Below are 22,087 nucleotides of genomic sequence, written 5' to 3'. Positions count from 1 at the left end.
AAAAAAGCAGGAAAGTCACAATGGAATTTAATATACTACTTATCCAAAAATAGCAAGCCAAACATGATATCTGAGTGGTGCAAAGTGGCCCAGAGGAGACCTGTAACGACTTCACCCATTGACCTCTTCGCCCAAGTGGGTTGCAATTACATAAGCGCTCATAAACACATACATGCATCGACACGCACATGCACACAATGCTGATGAAGACAGAATTTTTCTGCAGACTGGGGCAAAAACACCCGTTTTATAACATGCACAGGAACAAACCCACTCTGTCACATATTCACGCTCTGTGGGGATACTCAAAATTGTTTGTGTGCTCATGCATTGTGTGTATATGAGCATACAAATTCACAGTTGTGCTTTGTAAAGATGTGCGCACTACTGTGTATGTGTGTGTTTTTTGGATGTGGAGGAGCAGGATGTGGAGCTAGTAGCAGACAGTGTGTGCCTCTGTGAGTGGCTCTGGCATCATCAACATAACGAGTGACTGAAATCTGTGGAGGGTGAAAAAGCAATTTACTCTCCCACAGCTGAGGGGGATTCGCCACCGCCATTAATTATCTGTGTGTATCTGTGTATACATGTGTGTACATATGTAAGCATGCACTAATGCATATTCAGACACATATGTAAGCTTATATATGTGCATGCAAGTGTGTGCATGAGAGCAGATTTGGGTATCAGTGTGTATTCAAAGATGATTTTCCATAGTGGGGGATGCCTGAAGGTGACTTACAGCGCTCATTTGCTCCTTCAAAGCCTCCCTTATTGTTTACAAATCTGGAAGGAATCATGCCGAATTGTCACGTATCCATCCTTCAAAAGCTGGACGCTGCTTTAAAAATGCACAGTCAGCATCACTCTCACTCTTGGGGACACACACACACTCAGGTAGATGCATATGCACACACACAAACAAAGTGGGAAATGAATCTGGAAGTGCAAAACAGAAAAAATTAAGAGGGTTTTAGTTTTTAATTAATGATTGACTTTGGACCAAGGGAGAACAGAGAGACAGAGAGCGTAGAGTGTAAAGGAAAGTGTCCTGCTGGATGTGAGTGACATTATTATGAGATAGGTGTCCGTCACGCACTAGAAGCACACTTGCACGCACATGCACATCATCCCCCCCGGCACTAGTTTCACTGGCTGAGGCCATAGCTAGTGGCTTACGGAGCGACAGAATAACACTTTATCACCAGGAGAGGAAGAGAAGAAGGAAACAGGACGCTTGTGGAGGATGACAGTTTGACTCCTCTGCTTGTTATTTTCACCCTTGAGTACACACGGTCCAAACACACGTTTAAGAACACATAAATTCCACATACGCATACAGATTGGAGCACAAAATCGCTTGCACTCATACATACACACACATATGCACAGTATATACACAAAATAATACAATCCATTGCATCGTGTAAGATAAATTTCCTCTCTATTGCAGCAAGTGACCAAATTCATAAATGCACAACCAGATCAGTGTGCCACTATTCGAGTCATAAACTCAGTTATAGTAAGATTAATGCTTGACTTGTCAAGAGAGGCGTAGTGTTACATTTTAAATGTGCCTATAAATGTCATTATATGCCAGAGGATCAAAATGGAAGATGGAAGACACAGCACTCCATCAGCAGTGTAATTTTATTCAGAGACTACAAGAGTGAAATCACTCTGAGATCAGAAATCAGCTATACATCATAAAAAACTAAAGCGATGACAGAAATGCTTAAAGAAGAAAAACACCCTAAGACACTTTCTACATTTTCAGTACTCTTCTGTTGTGTCTATTGTAGGCGCAAAGGAGAAATCATTCCTGCTTAATCAATAAATAGCATTGAGTGTCACTGTGTCAACATAATGAGCAGCGCTCTTTATTTTCACCTCCTCAGCTCTCATATTTACATCCCAGATTCTCCCAATTTATCTCATTAAGCATGGCCCGTTGATTCAGCACTGTTGCTCTGATTGCCTCACACCTAGGTGATGTGCATCTACCCACCTCATTGCTGATTTGAATAATCAAATCTGTGGTTAGAGAAGCTGCTAACACTTTGGGCATTAATGAAGTACCAATGGCAAACAAGAAGTAACACAATATGGATGTGTTATAATTACAGATCCGGTGGGTGTTAGGTGTTTATCTTTGGGTCAGTGTTTACCCTATAAAGCCAACAATGTGTTGCTTGAGTTGATACTCTGTGTTTTTCCTATCTTGTTTGTGTCTCTCAGCACCAAGCACATTCATTCCTCATGGAGAGTTCTACATGTTTTTTTTTATTTTTTATAATGTGCTCCTCAAGCACTTTTACCTCTTTTGAGCAAACTTTCTTCAACCAGCAGTTTATAACTATTTGCTTGAGGACTATTAACATGACTATAAAGAATTCACAGCTTGAGGACAGTATATGATGGTCTCAACCTAATCTACAGATTATATGTACTTTGTAGTCAAGCAACATGACACAGTGGAAATGATTGTCTCTTAGACATTTTGGACAACAATGGAGCCCAGTATCCAGGGACATGCTGCCTCAACAATGAGTGTTTTCTAGGGTTACATAATTGTTGATTTTGATCTGTAGTTTTACAACAGTATTTATGAGAAACATCTTCAACCCTCAGCTCAACTCAGCTTGTTTTAATTGCATCTTTAACACAAACAGGCTGCCTTCAATGCTTAACAGAAAAAGGTCATAACAGCTAAGCTAAAATAGTTTCAGAAAATTGGAATTGGAATTTTTTTTTTTTTTAAATTAAAAAATTGAGTGATGTTCAACATTTGAAGAGTTCATTTTAAAAAGTCAGTAAAATTTGATCAAAATAAAAGCAATGGTTAAAATATTTTTGGTGTACTATTCAATTGAGAATTAGAACATTCAAAGTGAGAGGTGTACAGAATGCAAGAGTTTTCTGTGTTGGCCTAACAGAGTAAAAGGTTCTGAACTTTTAGTTATAATTTTAAATGTTTAGAGGAACTTCAGTGACATGTCTAATATGGACTTCAAAACCGAGACCAGAAAACAAGGTTCAAGGTTTTGGGACTGGTCCTTGTTATGATTGCAAATAAATGGAGCTGCATAGAGATTTTTTCTGGGCTTTTGCCCCAGCTGATATTTTTTTCTTATTATTGTCATACTTTTTGTTTTATCAAGGTTTAGCTTCAAGGTTACTTTATTTGTACCCAAAGGTAGTTGTGGTTTACAAAGAACAATCAATAAAAACAAGGTAAATAAAAACAAGTAAAAAATGTGCCATCAGTAAAAATAAAAAAAGATAAAGGAAAACAATTATATTCAATAACAAGTTCACTAACTTATTTGTAGAGCTAAAATCATTTTGGGATATAGAAATATACAGTTGGGTGTCATCGGCATAGCTATTAAACTCAATTTCAGGCTTGTTGATGAGAACTTAAAACGGAGTGTAACAGGACTCCACAGTCAATATCTGTATTCACTGAGGGTATTGATCCAATTTGGTCAAGCACATCACCAACTCTGGCCCAATCTAAATGGGTAAATGTACAGTTCAATAAAAACAAGTACAAATACCTTCAGTGAGCAGTTTGCATCAAATCAAATAAACAGCCTGCATGTCTCTTTCTCTGTTCTTCACCTGTTAGACTTCACCAGTCTGCATTGTTCTTCCTTATCTACAACCCTCATAGATTCAGGCAAAGTAGGAGTAAAGGGCTATCTTTCTCTCAATCTGTCATCTCTTTTCCTCAAGCATATAATTGGTATGCAGGCTGGCCCACATGATCTCTCTTCCCTTGGCAGTCTTCCCCTCACTGCTCTATGAAAACCATCATCTGTGAGAAAATCTGGCCCTGTATGTTAGCAAAATGATGCCCATTCATTTCTAATTAACCTCTGCTCTCTCCCTTCTTCCCCACTCCTCCATCACAGAGGTCCAAAATAGCCGTATATGAAAAGATGTGGTCGTATATGAAGTCTGCTGAACCAACTGTATTCACCAAAACTACAGCAGAGGGCGTGGCAAGGGTGCGCAAATCCAAGGGGAAGTACGCCTTCCTCCTGGAGTCCACCATGAACGAATACACGGAGCAGCGCAAGCCCTGCGACACCATGAAAGTCGGGGGGAACCTGGATTCCAAAGGATATGGGATTGCAACACCGAAAGGCTCACAGTTAAGGTGGGTGGAATAGTGTAACAATAGGAGACAGTAGCAAAGCTGATGCTGTACTATTGCTGCGATATTCCACCCTCCCTGCTGTGCCTTTTAAACAACACATAGTTTAACATGTCACTGCTGTCAGGTGAAAATCTGCCATCCTCAAAAATTTGAGGTCAAAGGTTAAAGTTATCTTTATTTCCCCCAAAGGGCGATTTGTAGTACATCCAGCAGTAACCATGTTTATAGACATACAATGAGCAATGGATGCAATCAATCCAACCCATAAAAATCCCATTTTGGGATTTTAGACTCATTCTCTTAGCCCTTGCGGCCCGAAATTAACTGCCAAAACATGGTATTTGATTATTTACTAAACTCTAAAAACAAAGAATCAGTCTAGATTTTCACCAAGCAGGAGCGATGTTTTAGAGTAAGCTATATATGCAGATAATATGTTTCATCTGACTTCCCCTTGCCCCTTCCCCCAATTGCTATGATTTCCTCACCTTTCTTTTCCTGGTACCCCCTTTACTCACCTTATCTTTTCTGTCCGTCTTTTTAGCTGTACTTCCCCTCACTCCATCTCAATGTTCATAGGGCTACATTTCTGTGTCCTGGGTCTTTGTCATTCGTTGGTCCATCCCTTTTATGTCTCATATTCTTTCTGTCCTTTATCAATCACACTTTTTCTCCACAGGGCCACCTTACAGGTAACTCTGTCCATTTACCTGTTGTCTCGACTCTTTGTTCCTTTCATCCTCATAGATGGTAGTCATGATGATGATGATAATGATGATGATTATGATTGTTATGGTAGTGATTTATGAACTGAATATGACCGCAAGGAGAGGCGGAGCCTCAGACAGCTGCCACTACATCCAGAGTCACGAGAGGGAATTTATAGACGGACAGGAGACTAAAAGTGAGAAACAGGAAATAGAGGGGCCTGACAAATGGGGGGACTAGAAAACCAAATCTAACAAAAGATCTCACACCAAAATGTCCCAAATGGCAGAAAAAGTGGTCCTTTAAATTTGCTCGGAAATATGTTCTGAAATCAATTTGAATGGTAATTTGATATCACCTAATTTAAAGGAGATCAAGGAGTAATCAGTGGTTTATCTGTCAAAGTGTAAAACATTATGAGTAACACTCAATTAAGAGAGCACAAGGAGGAAGTAAATGAGAAAGTGAAGTCCTTTAGTTGGTCCATTTGTTTGTTTATTCCCTTAGAAGACACTTGTTAATTTGTCGTGTTAACTTGACAGGGGCGCGTCCAGGGTGTGGCCTGCGGTGGCATGGGCCCCACTGAAAGGTGGCCACCCCAGGTGATAGTCCTTAATCCTAAACTGTAATAGGCTATTTGCTCTATCATAGGCGGGACTTATGGAGGGGCTCTTGCACATGCTATTTCCACAAGTTGATACATCATGTTTCACCTTCATAAGTCAGTGCCCCAGTCAAAAAAAAAGTCTGTACATACCTTTTTAACTTGAGCCTACAGTTAGCTTAGCTGTCACTAAGATATGCTAGCAATGCAGGTGATATATTTTCTGGTGACAGCAAAAAAGAAACCTTGCCTTAACAATGTTTCAAGTGCCTGCTAAGGGAAAATAATTGACTAAATTCCAAGCTGGACCACTTGCTTTCTCTTTTCTCTCTCCATCTCAGTCTCTCAGTCAGCATTTCATTTTTGCCTCTTGAAAGACAAAACACAAACAGCATATCAGCCTCACATCCAGTCCTATAACTTTCCTCTGTGTGTGGTGCAAACAAGTCCCTCAAAAAAGAAGCACCAGTTTATCCCTTTCTATGTACTCAAAGGTTTTTCCGTTTTTGAGGGAAAAGTGACAGACAGCGGGTGGATGGATTCCTTCTAAAAACCTTCCCCCTTCCCACTATGCAACATTTCTGGGACCATCCACGGCTGTCTCTGGCTTCTCCCACTGTGCGGAAATCCAGCCCAAGAAATGCACACATGTGGCTGCGAGTGCGCACGTCAGGGGATCCCGCCTCTCCTCTCGGTACTCTAATCCCAGCTCTATTTGACTTGATGATGTTGATGAGGAGAATGAATACTCTGCTGATTATATTGAATTTTAGGAATGTATGCTTTCTGAAGTATAGCAGCTTTTGATATGACTATTTTTATGTGAATGTTTTAATCATGACTGACAAAAAGATGTTTGAACTGTTTCATCCATACCTCTTACATTGATGAGATTAGTCATGGCTTGCAGATTAGATCGCCCTGGAGAACTCTGTCTCTTTCTATATCTCTTGACTAACTTTACTCTTGCAGCTAAAACCACTAAGCAATTTGTTATATTTTTATAAAAGAATAGAAAACAATCTTCTTCTAGATACTGAGAGCAGGTGGGACTTTCAGAAAGGCAAGTGCACAGACATAAGGACAGACTAACAAACAAGCAGCAACTGCAGTGACCTTTTTGTCGAGATAAGCCTGATTACAGCATCTTGCAAACAAAAGAGTGGTCAGCAGAGCAGAAAAAAAGAATGATGGGAAGGTCTCTCATAGGTTGCATTAAAAAGGAGGGATGAAGGGAAGAAGGACAGACAGGGCAAAATGAATACATAAAGGACTTGCAGGGAATAAATGCAAAATCATTTACCTCCTGCAGCATGGTTTTGTCCTCTGGTTGTTTTGGAGGCAGAACAGACTGCATTTAGATAGGACACATTTGCAGAGCTAGTGTATTCAGGGCAAAATAAAAAACGAACAACCCAGTGATTTAGGTAAATCAGGAGGTTCAGTACCACAGCAATACTGCTGGTTTCTGAAACACTTACTTATATCTATATATTTGAAGCACTTTATTTAATGATTCTGTTGTATAGCTATTTTGGGCATTTTCTGCATGTTTCAGGCAAAATTAATATAATGTCTCTGGATCATTTGTACAAAGTAGTTTCTGAAGCTTAACATTGCTGTTAATATTAAATGCATAAGCATTTGTCACACTTATGTTTAAGTTTGTAGTAGCCATTTGTCACACTTATGTTTAAGTTTGTAGGTGGTGCAGGATAAGCTGAAACCAGTGATAATTGCTTGGAAGAAAATCTAAGATTTCAAAGTTGGCAAAGCATTTCCAAGCTGCACTTTTTAAAAATCAAACTTAACAGGAAAGAAGGGAAAAAATGTAAATAATAAGTAGCGAAAGCTGATCTTTCCAGTTTTAAAACCTTGAAAAATTACACAGTAATCCATAATTTTACCTGAATGCAATGATGGTAATTCTAGCAAACAACTGATTCCTCTATTTTAAGTGTTGATTGTGCTAATACACTTAAAGAACGGGTGAAGAGGTAAATATGCCAAATATGTAAGGCTTAGCTGAATTTATGTGCACACACTACATGAATGTCTGATATTTAGCCTGTGTCCCTGCATTTTGTTTGGAGGTCAATCGCTTCAGGGGTGTGAGCTGGAGTGCCGTAGGAAACTGGAGCATCATACACAGAGGCACATACACACAGAGAGTAGTAAGAAGGTAAGGGAGCAGCAGGAGGGCACAATAATACCATTAGCAGGCTGCAGAGACCTGGTTAACACTGTTTTTACAGGAAATCTGACACTCGCTGTGGAGCATCTTCTCTTAGCACAGCATAGTACAGGATCAAGACAAAGGACCAAATAAAAATCAAATCTGCTAGTAAGAGCAGATAATGCTAAACAAACATGGATCCATCTTTAAAAAGTTTCTAAAGTAGAAAGTCAAAGAGACAGAGTAAGAGAGAGCGTTGTCTTTGGTGCATCCTCCACCACTAACCTACCTTTTGTCCCCTCAACCCTTCTGATTTCTCCCCCCCTTACTCCCTCCCTTCCTTCTCCCCCTTTCTTCCTCCCAGCTGTGGTCCTAGTCCATCTTGTCCGTCTGTCCCTTCATCCTCTGCTCTGACCAAACTATCTTATCTGTCCCTCCTTTTTTTTTTACTTAAAGAAACGCGGTCAACCTGGCCGTTCTAAAGCTCAACGAGCAGGGCCTGTTGGACAAATTGAAAAACAAGTGGTGGTATGACAAAGGAGAATGTGGCAGCGGGGGAGGGGATTCCAAGGTTAGCCCTCTCTGTCTGCCCAACCCCACCACTAGGGGGGCGGGGGTCGCTCACCGGCTAGGTAGCCCGCGACGGCCCCCGTCCTGGGAGTGTAACGCACGCATCTGCCCTAGCAAATAGACACAAGGAGAAAGTAAAAGTGACAACCCAAAAATCTCCTGAGACACTCACAGTTTTAAATATAGGCCCAATGTTGTATCTGTTGTCAGCTGCGTGTGACCTTTTTACATGAAAGGTTCAGACACAGTGACAAAGATACAACACATGAGCCTATGGAGACAGAATAGAATATTAGAGTATTGCTTTTCTTGTATAGAGAAACCTTCAGAAAATCAAATTATTTTTAATTGAATTAATTAGGTTCAAATTTTGGAGGTCCTGAAGAAAATAAAAATGCTTTCAAAAGATCAATGTGAAAAAAAAGAATCTGTAAAAAAATCCTCTGAGAAAATTTTTCAGTATCATACAAGGGAATATGTCTCCTCCATGGGTGAGTGCCTGGCACTGTAAATCAAGCACTCCTCGTGATAATAACCATTTCAAATGTGTTTGCCACTGATCTGGTAATGCCCCTCTGAAAGGACAAAGTGAGGGGTAATGGGAATGGGGTTCAGTGATGGATAGGTGGGAAAATAAAGAGGGCAATTACTGCCAAGACAGGAATATTAGCCCTCTAGTGGCAGCTCTGGGGAGAGAACAAGGAGAGACTAAAGTGAGAGTCAGAGATGGAGAAAATTAAAGAGGCACCAAACTGATCCTTTTTGGTCCCTCAACTGAGAATCTGTTGCTCAAGAACAAAGCAGATGAAACAGATTTTTAAACATTCAGAGGAAACTTGAGACCCAAGTGTAAGTGTAGTTTTCAGATTCTTTTGGGCTCAGGTTGACTTGAAGCAGAGGGGAGGATGAATAATTGATAGCAGCAGAATGCAATTACAGGATAAAGTTTCCCCCTTGTGCCTAAGTTAGATTTAACAATTCTATTTGGAGTACTCAAACAGTTATACACCTTTTTTTTCTGCTTTTCTTTTTATGATTATTGTTATCTCCTGTGTTTCCATGCAGAGTTGTTATGTGATCCCTTTACTTCTTTAAATTATGTTCCTTGTGTTATTATATAATAACAGAGGAATGTAAGAATCATATGAGCTTTAAGAAATACCTACTTGCCGAACAATGTACATTTGAGTTTCCCCTGGTCTCAAAACCTGTAGTTTTTGAAATCTTCAGTCTGTCTCCCTGTCGCTCACTCACCCAGTCATAGCACAGTGCTAGCCCAAAGCTAATAGTCCTAGCTTTACAGTACTTGCCTCTTGTTTGATTAAAGATCAGCTGGGGCAGTATGGGTGTGTTACCTGAAGTGACAAAGGTGGGTCCCACTCATATGTCTGTAGCTCGCCTTAGCTCCTCGCTCCCCCCAAGCCCCTCCTCAACGAGCATACACACATGTACTCAGTGGGATCCATGCTAGGTCACTTGATCTGAACAAAAGTACCTTTTTGAATGTGACTGAGCTGTACATTGTAAAATGTGAAATACTCTAATAACATAAAATAACATGTCCTATGATGTTATTTATGTTATTTTTACACGCAAAGAACCCCGGTAAACCTTGCAGTTTTGAAACTGAGCGAAGCAGGCGTCTTAGACAAACTGAAAAACAAATGGTGGTATGACAAGGGAGAGTGTGGACCCAAGGACTCTGGAAGTAAGGTCAGTCTCACGCTGCGGCCCACAAAATGCTAGCCTGAAACACATCCTGAATACGCTCCAGATTATTGCAACTATTGTCTTAGCAATAGCAATATCCGCCATTACCCTGAGACACATGAATGTCCACAGAACAGCTAACTTCCCATTAAGTGATTTTTAACATTTAGACTACATTACATCTTCATTTAAATCAATTATGTTTAAATGCATGTTTACTTTTTGTAGCAATCTGCAACTGTCCATCTTTATTACAGATGATTTAACTTTTATATTTTAGCATTAGTTTTGCCTCAACTTGGTAGAAACTATTGTTTTTTACCCTCAAGATTGAAATCTAATTTGGACTAGTCAGTGCTTTTTGTTTCCATAACCAGAGGTAAATAATGGTAGTACTTTATATTACAGGCACATATAAACATATTGAGTAGTAGCTGTAGTTCAAATAGAAAGTAATGTTGAATTTAATAAGCTAAATATAACCAGCCTTTCAGATAGTTCAAAGTCTTATTCAGCATTTGTGTTATGACAAGGATATATCTTTAACTTAGTTAAGGCATTTGTACATGTTGTGTTTCAAAGTAGAAAAAAGTTCTTAAGGACGAAACTTATTACAATTTACGATATATTAGAACATGAAAGCTAAAGATAGCTAGCTATAGGAAACTGGAGCCTAAATACCATTTAAAAACACAGTAAAAGTCATTACCGCTCAAGATTAACCCTGCTCTGTCATTTTTTTGTACTATTTTTTCCTTAAATTAAATGTTAATTCAATGTTAGAGATGCAGAAATGTAGCCTGTTTGTAAATGTAGTGACTGTAACAGATTTGTAGTGCTGTATGTAGTAGTTGTTGTAATAGATATTCATTCTAGCTGTGGACGTAATGTAATTTTCTGACAGTTAAGAAATTAAGTGATAACTATTATTAATTCACTAGTGTATTTTGCTACAGTAGCTACAATGTAACGCCAGATTTTGTCTCTAAATGATTTTTATTTCTGTGATAATCTCCATTCTGTGTCTAACCTACTGCACCATTTTCTCTGTCTGCTTTTTCCCACCTCTTCCCCCAAACTCGTACCTCTCTTTGCTTTTCCATGTCCTCTACTTCTCCATCACCTCGATTTCATGCTCTCTAACATCTGCTATTCAACCATCTCTCAATCCACCTGCCTTTCTCCTCCTCTTAATCACACATTTAATTCCTATTCCTCCATCACTTTCCCACTCTGCTCCTTCCCTCCTCCTTGTTTTTCATTTATCACTCATTTTTCTTCAACACCCGGCCTTCACTCATCCTTTCCTTGATCCATCACTTCTCACTCCATCCAAAACACCTCTACCCCCACTCTCTCTCTCTCCAGGACAAGTCATCCCAGGCCCTGAGCCTGTCCAATGTGGCTGGGGTCTTCTACATCCTTGTGGGCGGCCTGGGCCTGGCAATGCTGGTGGCCCTGGTCGAGTTCTGCTACAAGTCCCGGGCTGAAGCCAAGCGCATGAAGGTGGACCTTAGCCCCCCCCACTGCCCCAGCCCCTCCCCCAGCACCCAGAATCTAGCCACTTATAGGGAGGGGTACAACGTGTACGGCTCCGAGGGGGTCAAGATATAGGGGTAGGACTTAGAGGCTCCCATATAGGTGGGGTAATGGTGGTGTTGATCATGGTGGTGGTGCTGTAGATTCTTGTATTGTTGATGTAGAGGCTGACGCAGCAGCCCCACGCAACCGTGTTGTACTTCATGTGGTGATGAGGATGTGGTCAAGCATTGTGGAACCAATGTAGCTCTTTATGTTTTTTTAAACCTTATTTTGACTGTTTGCTTTATTTATTGGGCATTTTTTAGATTATTGGGTTTAAATTTGTTTTTATTTTCTTTTGGTTGTTATTTTTTATTCCATTGTACTTAAGCCCCTGGCTAGACTGGGGTCAGACTTGTGTGACTACAGATTTGGTTCCATCGTCTTTGGCTGCAGATGATGATGGTGATGATGGTGATGATGGTGATGGTGATGATGGTGATGGTGATGATTACATTCATGGTGATGCTCTTGGCTGATGACTTGCCTAGGCACCTGCATTGTAACGATAGCGAAGACTTAAATATTGATCGAGCAGGGATGCACAACTCCATTGTTGTACTACTACTATTTCCTCTGATTCTTAACCAATAGTCAAAAATCCATAGATAATTGGTTAAAAAAATAGTCAAAAAAATTAACAGAAATTGAGAAGTTAAAATCGGCTTTATTCATGTTTGCAGTTAAAATGGGAATTAAACAGTTAAAGAGTTACAAAAAGTACTTTATGCAAGCTTTACTATGAAGGAGCAATAATTTGATTGCTACCAAGACATATTCAATTAAAACCAACAACACAGTTATGTCTAAAAATTCTCTTTCTATATCACCCTTAATAATTCAGAGTGAACTTTTTAAAAAGTTTATCAGACCTAATTACCAAATTCATACAAAGATTTTCCTCAAATGCTTCAATATCACCAAACTTTAATAATCTGAAAGATAAAGTGTGTCACTCATTAAAATCTGTGTTGGCTTCCAGCTACATATTAACTAGCTACTGTTTGGACATCAGTTATTGCCAATCGGATTTAAAAAAAAAACTTCACACCCCTCATGTGGTAGACATGTTGTGTATATAAATATTATGAAGTTGTCTCTGAACACCAGAAATCATTTTTATAACTTGATGAGAAATACCCTGAGCATCACTAGTGTCAGACAAACATACTGGAATAAAAAACCTTTTAAAGTCACTGAGCCAATTTAAACTAATTTAGACTGAGTCTCTTTAAGTTTGAGAAATGTTGAAAACATCATGTTAAAAAAGCTGACTTAAATCAAAAGTATGTTAAGGTACTGTGTATATTCTGGAAAGTGTGAGTAATTAAGGGAACAAGATTTTTAACCAGCAGCAGTTTTTAATTGCTTGTCAATATAGATTTGGTCAACTTGCAGAGAAAAAGGTGATTTTTTTCACTCTGAATCTTATTTAAATGTTAAACACTCATTATTTTATCTCAAATCCCTTATTTCTTTGAGGAACAATACTTCAATACCTCTAACCCATAGTGTGCCTTTAATACTCTCCATCGTCAATACACTAGAGTTGTGCACCCCTGTTGTGAACCATCCTAATGAACTGACTTATTCCAGCCCTGACAACTACCAAACCGCCCAGTTACTTAGTGTTAATGCAGAGGAATTATTGATGAAGCGAACACTTCATATAGAATGGCTACTTAGCGTGTTGTTGTAAAGCATGAATTACATTTATTGAAGTAAAAGCAATTAACTGACAAAGGAAACACTTTTGATAATCTGCTTAGTAAACCTTTCAGAGGCGTAATAAGATCATATTTGCTAATCACCTTCAGACAATTAGCAGGATCAATACTCAGGATGCAAAATCAGCTAAATGCAGAACATTAAATATTGGCTTTTATCCATGCAAAGGTAATGGTGCCAGCTTTAAATGAAATGCCATGCTTTCTACAGATGCAACTATACTGCTTCTTCCCCCAAAAAGTAAAACTGGAACTAACAGCATTACCGTCATGATTGTAGACTGCAAAGTAACTCTCTGTTCTGAGTTGCAACAACTCTCCCCCTTCCTAGAAAAACAAACATAGTTTCTTGAAAACTGTCTAAGATATTCTGTTAAAGAACATGTTGTCTTTTTAGTTTTTAATTGAGCTGTACATCAGCATGACAGCACTCATTACAAGAGGAAGGGGGTAAGCTGTTGTTTTTTGTCTCTCCTAATGTATTACCACACACAGTTGGGTGTTAGTAATTGCAAAGTAAACTTTTCAGATATTAATGCTGTATAAAAGCCATTAGTTAATGAGGAAAAAAGCATCCTAATGCTGTGTTTTAGACCTCAGAGGCAATTCCGCACATTGTATTCAGTCAAGCATAATTTCCAGATTCTGTCAACACCTGATTACTGATTTTTTTAAAGGAATCTCTCTGACTTCAGCTATTGCAAAGTATTTGAGTCAGAATCAGAAACATCTTATTTATTCTTGGGGGGAATTCAGCTGTTACAGATGATCTTAATCTGACAGCAAAAATGTATGATAATAGAAATATGAGTAGAGTTAATAATAAAGAATATTTAGAAATTACGCTTTGTTCTGACAAACCATGAGAAGCATTTTTATCACAGCAGCAGCAACACCCATATCAGTTATTAAAAACATCTGTAATGATATATAAAATGTTTTAATCTAGAGAGATACAAGAGCTTTTGGCTTTCCAGATTTGAGCTTTAAATCCAGCAGCAGTAGTGAAGACTTTGCTGAAACATCACAGAGTGGCCTGTCTGTGTGAAGTGTCACCCTACTCTGAGCAGTATAGTTAGTCACTCCCTCTCTATAAATCTGAAACCTTGACAGAAAACTCCTTCATGTTCTCCAGTTTGTCTTTCCAAGTCCTCACCTTACAAATGTTATGCGTTTGAATCCTCACCCAAATTTTTTCAAACAACCGTAAAACCCAGAACCCAGTGATGAAATGCATGGTCACTTCTGAAATGCAGATGTCTACAACCCAAATCCTCTCGTCCACTATGTAAATGTTTGTTGACTGTTGCCTGCTTTTATATTTACTGTTGCCTTTGAGTAAATAAAATATATGTGACTGTAGCATTTGCACAGTGTGGTAGCCCTTTAGTGCGACTTGAATGTGTAGTTTGGGTTGCATTCACACCATGCCATGTTGAAGTGACTAATATAGTCTTAGGTGTTACTTCTTAAACTCAGCTTGTTTGAACAGGCTGAGAAATGACAATTTATTCTTATATAGATTACATGCAAGTGTCCTGAGATTATGAGAAAATGCTATTCACATTTTTTTCAAGCACTTTGTGATGAAATTTGTTCAGAGAAATCTCTTCTGTAGTGAGTTATGTATATACGTTTATATATTAATATGTATTGAGGTAATAAATAGATCACTGTCCCTGTTACTCTATCTAAAAATCTGTTTTCCTCAGTTGTGCAACAAATTTATTTGTAATTGATGAATTACTTCTTTTGTTTTTTAACAGTGTGTTTATTGACTTTCATTGTACATTGTACATTGTACAGACATTGCTAAGATAAGATATTTATGTTGTCATATTTTACAATACAAACTTTTTTTTTTTAAATTACTTCTGAAGATTTTAAGTAATAAAACATCAGGAAAATCATAAAAAATTATCACAACAATTTCATGAAACCCATGATAAGGCCTTCAAATTGCTTAGATTCTTCAACCAACAGTCTAAATCAAAAGCACATTTAGGTTGTGATAGTACATTTGATTATCAGAAGTTTAAAGAAAGAATCAATATTCCTTAATCTGGATCACCAAATGTTTGTCAATTTTGCTTGAAAATTAACAATTAACTTTTGGAACTATTGATTATCTATTGAAATTGATGCTTACAATTTGACACTGACAGTCTGATTATTAGACCAATTGTACAGCACTAGTTTGTTTATAGTGTTAAGCTTAAATCACTGCAAAAAGTAAAACTTTAACCGGATGTGTGATTGCACCCTCAGACATGTCTAAATGTTAGCATACTCGTATGTACAGTGTGAGTACAGGTACATGCATGTATAAAATTTTGTTGTGCATGTGTTTGTATAGAAATTGTTGTCAATCGCTGTTGTGTCAAGTGTCTGTATTTGCTGTTTCTAACGTTAACAGATGGTCTGTTTTTTCTTACAAAATCTCCACTCTGCTGTCTCCGCCCTCCTCTCTGTCCTCCCCTCTATCTCTCTTCACATATAGTTGTCCTTTTCTGAAGCCATGCGGAACAAGGCCCGTCTGTCCATCACAGGAAGCGTGGGGGAGAATGGTCGCGTCTTGACGCCAGACTGCCCCAAAGCCGTGCATGCTGGCCACGCCCCCTTCCGACACCCAGGCCTTGCAGTGGTCTCCTCTGGACTGCCCTGAAAACCAAAAACACCTGCCGTGCCTTAATGACACACCAACATACAGACTGGGACAACAACACACAGATACACACACATACACACAGACACATGCATACATAGATACATACACACATATCATTATCATGCATTAAAAAACACATAAATAAGACAAAACAGTTTCAGATACTTAAATGCAAATACTCAGATAAACACTGAACACACACACACTGCGCATAACCATCTCACTCTCCTGCTGCCATTGACTTCTTTTACAAGAGACAAGTGAAGTACAGCTCTGGAGAGAACAATGAAGAAAAAAGGAAAACAAATGACATCTATGACTATCACACTTGCCTGCAGCAGTCATTCGATTATTTTGGGAGAGGAAACCATCCTGATATCATCAAAGCGACAGGAAGCCAGCACAGACTGACTTGAAATGAACTGTGAACTGTGAACATGACCACAAACCTGATCATGATGATGATAGTGATAAAGATGACGATCACAGCTGACGGTATGAAAAAAAAAACAACCCACAACCAAACAACTCTTCTCCTGCTCTGTCGTCATTAGACGATGTTGGCCAGTAAGCCACAACCCCTCTTGACAACGCCTTACTAAGACTACATTTTCATCATCATCGTCATCATGGTCATCTTAACTTGCCTGCAGAGACTGAGTGCCAGGTTTTATCACCCTTAGAAGACCAGAAAACTGTAACCTTGAACGTTCGGACTGTGCAAACCCACTACTTTTTGCCATGGACTGTTCAAATTGAATGAAAATGCTTTCTTACTACTAGCATCTAGAATGATTTCTCACCCCGTTCTGGTGAGATTATCATGCCAGTATAGAACAGAAGTAACCTCCAAACACGTACATGCGGCTGATCTCAGCGGCAGAATTCGCAGGGGTTTGTAAAAGAAAAAAAACACTGTAATGATTAAAGAAGTCCTTCATCAACAGCATCTTCATGACAGTAGAAATGCTAGATAGCATAGAGGTAAAGGAGAGGTATAAACTGTATATTCAGCGATGGAAAGAAAAAATTGAAACACAGGAAAATCTCACATGACTCCCTAACGATGTGCTTCTCAAGCTAAAACTAGAACCTTACAAAGGTTTGCAAAGTGATTAATTGAGGAAGTAATTGTGTTTGGGAGAAAAAAAAAAACGTTAAACAGTGGAAACAAATTGTCGGCTTTAGTGATTTTTCCAAGTAGCTAGAAACTGAAAAAGGCAGATCAAAGTTCTTTCACTGAGTTAAGCTATTTATTTAAAGGTCATAACAACATTGAGAGTCTATACTATGTGCGCTTCACTCTACTTGAATTATGACGATCTATAGTTACTATTTTGAATTGCTCTATAAGTAATGGCAGTGTGGTTGTCATCTGAGATCTTCAGTGTTTTTTCCAGCGGCCAGGGAAAGGTATCATATCAGAAAGCTTGCTTTTTAAAACTGTTGTAAATAACTGCGTAGCAAAACAGAACTCACCTGTCTTTTTTAATCATCTTAGATAACAATTCATTGCAATAATGAATCTAAAAGAAAATGCCACTACTTGTAATTAAGATCAGATCTTTTTTATGAATCTACATATTATATATAATACAAATGAATATATATCTATACGTCTATAGAGAGCTATAGAAGACATTGATCACAGATTGTCAGAGGCCATGGCATACATTCTGTTATATGGCTGTTTTTTTGATAACTTGAGACTATTAAAATGCCACTGTCTATGTGCGTCCTACACTGAATGTCCATCTGGCACTCACATGGACACACACGTACAGTAGAAACGCACGCACACACATTGTTGCATACACAGGGTCAGCTCAGAGTGATCACTCCATCACCATGAGAGGTTCGGGCAACTTTTATTTCTGCCTGTTTGTCTGTTTTCACAAGTAGTTCTTCACTGTTTTCCATTGTCTAACAGTTGTTTTCACCCCTGTAGTCTTCTGTTGGTGGGCTGTAAATGTCCCTGAAACAGCATGCAGATTCCAGCGTGCAATACTGGAGCACTGTATACTTTCTGGCCGGCCTCCGGACAGAAGGGGTCATAATGGTTTCAGTGCAGTATGAAAACAGAGCTGTCTGACATTTGGAGAGTGTAGCGTTTGTGTTGAATTTTCACATCGCCTCAGTGCTTTTTGTTATTTGTCTCACCAGATGCGAGTCAGCTACAGATCAAAATCCCACATGATAGAAAGCTACAGTTTGAGGATTGGAGCTACAGATTGAGATCAAAACTGAGCTAGGTTTGCACTTTTTGTGGATCTGTTAAATTCTAAAAATTTGTATGAAACCATATGGCAGTCTGTTTCGGCTCATCCACTTGCTGCCAGCCTTAGGTCGAGGAAATATACTCGCATTTGTACCTGAGGAACAATTAAGAGAAGAAAAACTGTATTTTTATGGACATGGGTGCAATTTTGCTTCTTTTGTTGCAATACAATTGAGCATGCTGGTGAAACATAGAGATTGTGCCATATTACATATAGGGAGTAATACTTCCTCATTGTCTTTGTTAATTATTATTATTCTGCTTTTATTGTGTCCTACCTCCCATCTCTGGAATCTTCCTTGCTTCTTTTCTCATCTAGTCTTACGTCTTTTGCTTCCTCCTGACTCTGTCTCCCTTCCTGTACCCTCTGTAAGACAGAACGATCTGTATAAAGTGCATTTCAGCAATGACAAATTACTTTCTGCCCTGTTACACTGCAAAATAATGGGATAGAGATGAATTCAAGACCCAAGACACCAACTGACAATCTGAGTTTTATCTGGTTCTTTGTTTGGAACATTGCAAACCTTTTACTTTGTAACCTTTCACATTTCGCCAAAAAGAGAAAAAAAACACACACCGAAGAACTTCAACTTCTTACATAAACTCACACACATACATCTTCATGTGTCAGTCCTGCATCATGTGTTAAAGTCACATCCATGAAAGGTAATGGCTGAATAGAATAAGGTAGACAGTTTCTCCCGCTCAGCCCAAGGGATCAGTGCAGCAGCACTGCAGCATCCAGCACCAGAGACAAAGTGAAAATGGTGAATTTCTAGAGTGAACGCATTTATGTAATGACGGGTAACACTGATCTCTCTATCACGACACCAGACACACCTGGCAGTTATACCAAACATAAAACTGTTGTGTTTATTTATTTGCCACCTCCAGAACATTAGATTTCATGCATCGACAGCAAAAAGCTGACCGCCGGGCTGTCAACACTCTGGCTTTCACACACACTGTTTCTTTGCGTCTTTATTTCTGTCTTTCCATTTGGTTTCTTTTTCTAGTAAAACATCAATGCTGAACCTGTCCTCTCTGTGTGGTTATTTATTCCCTGATCCTTTTCCTGTGCTGTGCACTGCAACCACGCTGCAGCCCTTGTTCTCAGCCAATTGACCCGATTGTAGCGATGACTCATTTTGTTTTATTACTTGCAACAGTGCAGTTAACATACTTGAATATCATGTGATGTGTACATGTAGTACAGTACAGTACAAAAGACTCTTGAAGAGGTTGATTTCATGATTTGTTGCTTTGTGTTGCGGATGAGACAACACCCTGCAGTCATCTAAAACCTACTACATGACCTTAACATGACACTAAGATAAATCATATTAAGTTGTTGCTTATGAAACACTCAACAATGAGCCGCCAAATTATATTAGTTGCCAAGCTACGGCAACTCTCGACTCCTCTAATCATCCATTGGGTGACCCAGGCTTGTCGTACAACGCAGGCTGTTGTGAAATATATTTAAAATGCTAAAATGTCCTGCCAAAAATGTATCCTTTGAGACAAGCAGCACAATCACAAATCCAGCACTAATATAAAAAGTAATCAATTTTTTGTCTATCACACTGTAGTGTGTGTGTGTGTGTGTAATTATGCCTGAATTTCTACAATTTTAGGTATTAAAGAGAACAGGAGTACAGCTCTGAGAGACTTTATGAAAGCACAGCTGTCTTGTTGTAGTCTGAATATTTCACCTCTTTATCTTGCATTCAAAAAAAACTTTCCTGATGTGCTACATTTCCTTAATTGTATAGTCTCTATGTTATAGATGCTGCACACTTTGTTACACCAACATTAGATTAGATTTTCAGGTCAGACCGAAATAAAACCTCAGTTAAACATGTCACAATGTATTCTTATCCGTGTAACATTAGCCCTATAAGGCTTCTGCTGCTTACATGATGTTTCAGCATCAACACTGTGTATCCTAAAATATGGTCATAAAATATAGTCCCCACATCTACCAATTCTACCAATACCGAGCGCAAATACGGTATAGGGAGCCAGCAGGATGGCAAAAAAACTGATGGTTCCAAAAAAGAGCTTCACGTACAAAGTTGAATACAATGGACAGAAGGTGAAAACCTATTTTCCTCTGGGAGACCCCCAAAAACCAAAGATAACAGTGTGACTTATATTCCACATCTTACGGTAATTTAAACTGCCTCTATAATTTACTTCCCCAATTTAACATGTTAGCATGCTAACATTTTTTTAAGATTGATGCTGATGTAACATGTCATTGATTTTTTAAAGTATTTTGTCATAAACTAATGTTTGAATATACCCATTTTTTTTAACGTACTGACAGTTAACACTAAAGTGAGGTGATATAATCCTAATGGAAATCCAAATGTGTGCCAAATTGACTTGCAATCAAACAAATTATCATAACATTTCATCCAAAACCACTAAGGTGGACCGAGTGGAAAATGCTGAGGGTCCCTAATGTCAGATTCATCTATGACTAACTTTACTGAGCCAATCAGTCAATTCCACAATTAAGATACTTCCATTTAGGCCAGAATGGTGGACTAACTGACTTACATTGACATCTCCGGAGCTAGCGTATTAGCATGGTTTAAGAAAATCTTCAGTGGGTAAATGGTCATTATGGTCTGTGTGTGAATCAACACACTTCACACTCTGTTTTAGACCAGCATGTACTGGGTTAAATATCTTCAGCAATATTGTCATTTCAGCACCTTTTTTCTCAGTCCATGGGGACCTAACACTCCTAATGCAGAGCCATCACTGACAAGCATTTCCCATTTTATCCCATCTCACTCACTCTCACACACAGAGACAAACACAAAGGCGCTCCCTCACATACCATGCTGGGTTATTACTGACAAGTATTTCCCATTTACGTGAAAATGAAGCAAAATAACAATTTTGAGGCGGTTCTGCCACCCTTTTAACCTTGCACCTTCACATGCAACTGCACACATGCACACTCACACACCTTCAATCAGACTTTGTTATCTTCACTGCAGAGAGACAGCAGCCTTTTCACCTTTTTATTTTCATTGGCACGTTTCATCTCTTCTTCCCCGGTCTCTCTCTGCTCTATATTATCCCCCATTCTGTTCAGCCCCTCCTCCTCTTCTCTTCTGTTCTGTATTCCTCTTCTCATTCTCTTGATTCTCCTTCCTCCCTGTCATACCTCATTTCTCATTTTTTTTGCATCCGTCTCTTGGGGGAATCCATCTTTAACCATGATTTCTCCTCTACAGCTCCTCTCTCATCATGACCACCTCTACTGCTCTCACGTTTTCTTTGATCGTATGGGAAATTGAATTCCACAATCTCCCCCTGCAGCTCAACCTTGTGCTGTTTTGTATGTTGTTGTTGTTGCTGCTGGTGGTGAGGTCGGTGTTGTGGTCCTTTTTTTCCCATGACTGCTGAGATGATGTTTTCAGGTAGAATCCATAGGTAGAAACACATTGAACATATTTAAAGTCATCCTAGCAGGATGTATGATGGGTAGAAACACAGAAACAACCGTGGCTCTACAGGGATGAAATATTATAAATATAATTTTCTGAACAAATGAGCAATGAATTAGATTTGTATTCATGTTCATGCCATCACAACAGTGCAACAAAATATATCAGTCAAGGGTATCTGATTGCAAGTTGATTAAAAGGCAAAGGATTTGTTTCAGATCTCTTCACTCACAGTCACGCTGTAAGCAGAAAAAAGTAAGTGCCAGCACTCTCCTTATTCACTGTTGGTATTCATATCTTGGAGCCAGTATCAGTAAATTATAAGTATTACGCTCTTAATTTCCACAAACTTGTGTCATCATCCAGTGCTGCTTTGGTACATGTCCTCTTCTTGAGCCAGGCCAACATTGCTGTCATATATTTTTTA

At 38.9% G+C, this 22,087-nt stretch overlaps 1 protein-coding gene across 1 annotated transcript in view; it reads left to right on the top strand.

Annotated features, from left to right (window-relative positions):
- gria4a (glutamate receptor, ionotropic, AMPA 4a) overlaps positions 1-19,224 on the top strand; it is a 119,791-nt gene extending 100,567 nt beyond the window's left edge. The window contains exons 16-19 of the mRNA XM_034701502.1: positions 3,918-4,165; positions 8,110-8,224; positions 11,302-11,439; positions 15,742-19,224. Of these exons, the coding sequence (XP_034557393.1) occupies positions 3,918-4,165; positions 8,110-8,224; positions 11,302-11,439; positions 15,742-15,906 (666 nt within the window). The 3' untranslated portion in view covers positions 15,907-19,224. The remainder of the gene's footprint in view (positions 1-3,917; positions 4,166-8,109; positions 8,225-11,301; positions 11,440-15,741) is intronic.
- The last annotated feature ends 2,863 nt before the right edge of the window (positions 19,225-22,087 follow it).

Source organism: Notolabrus celidotus, chromosome 14 (genome assembly GCF_009762535.1).
Source record: "Notolabrus celidotus isolate fNotCel1 chromosome 14, fNotCel1.pri, whole genome shotgun sequence".
Classification (NCBI taxonomy): Eukaryota; Metazoa; Chordata; class Actinopteri; order Labriformes; family Labridae; genus Notolabrus; species Notolabrus celidotus.
This window is presented reverse-complemented; position numbering and strand designations above follow the sequence as displayed.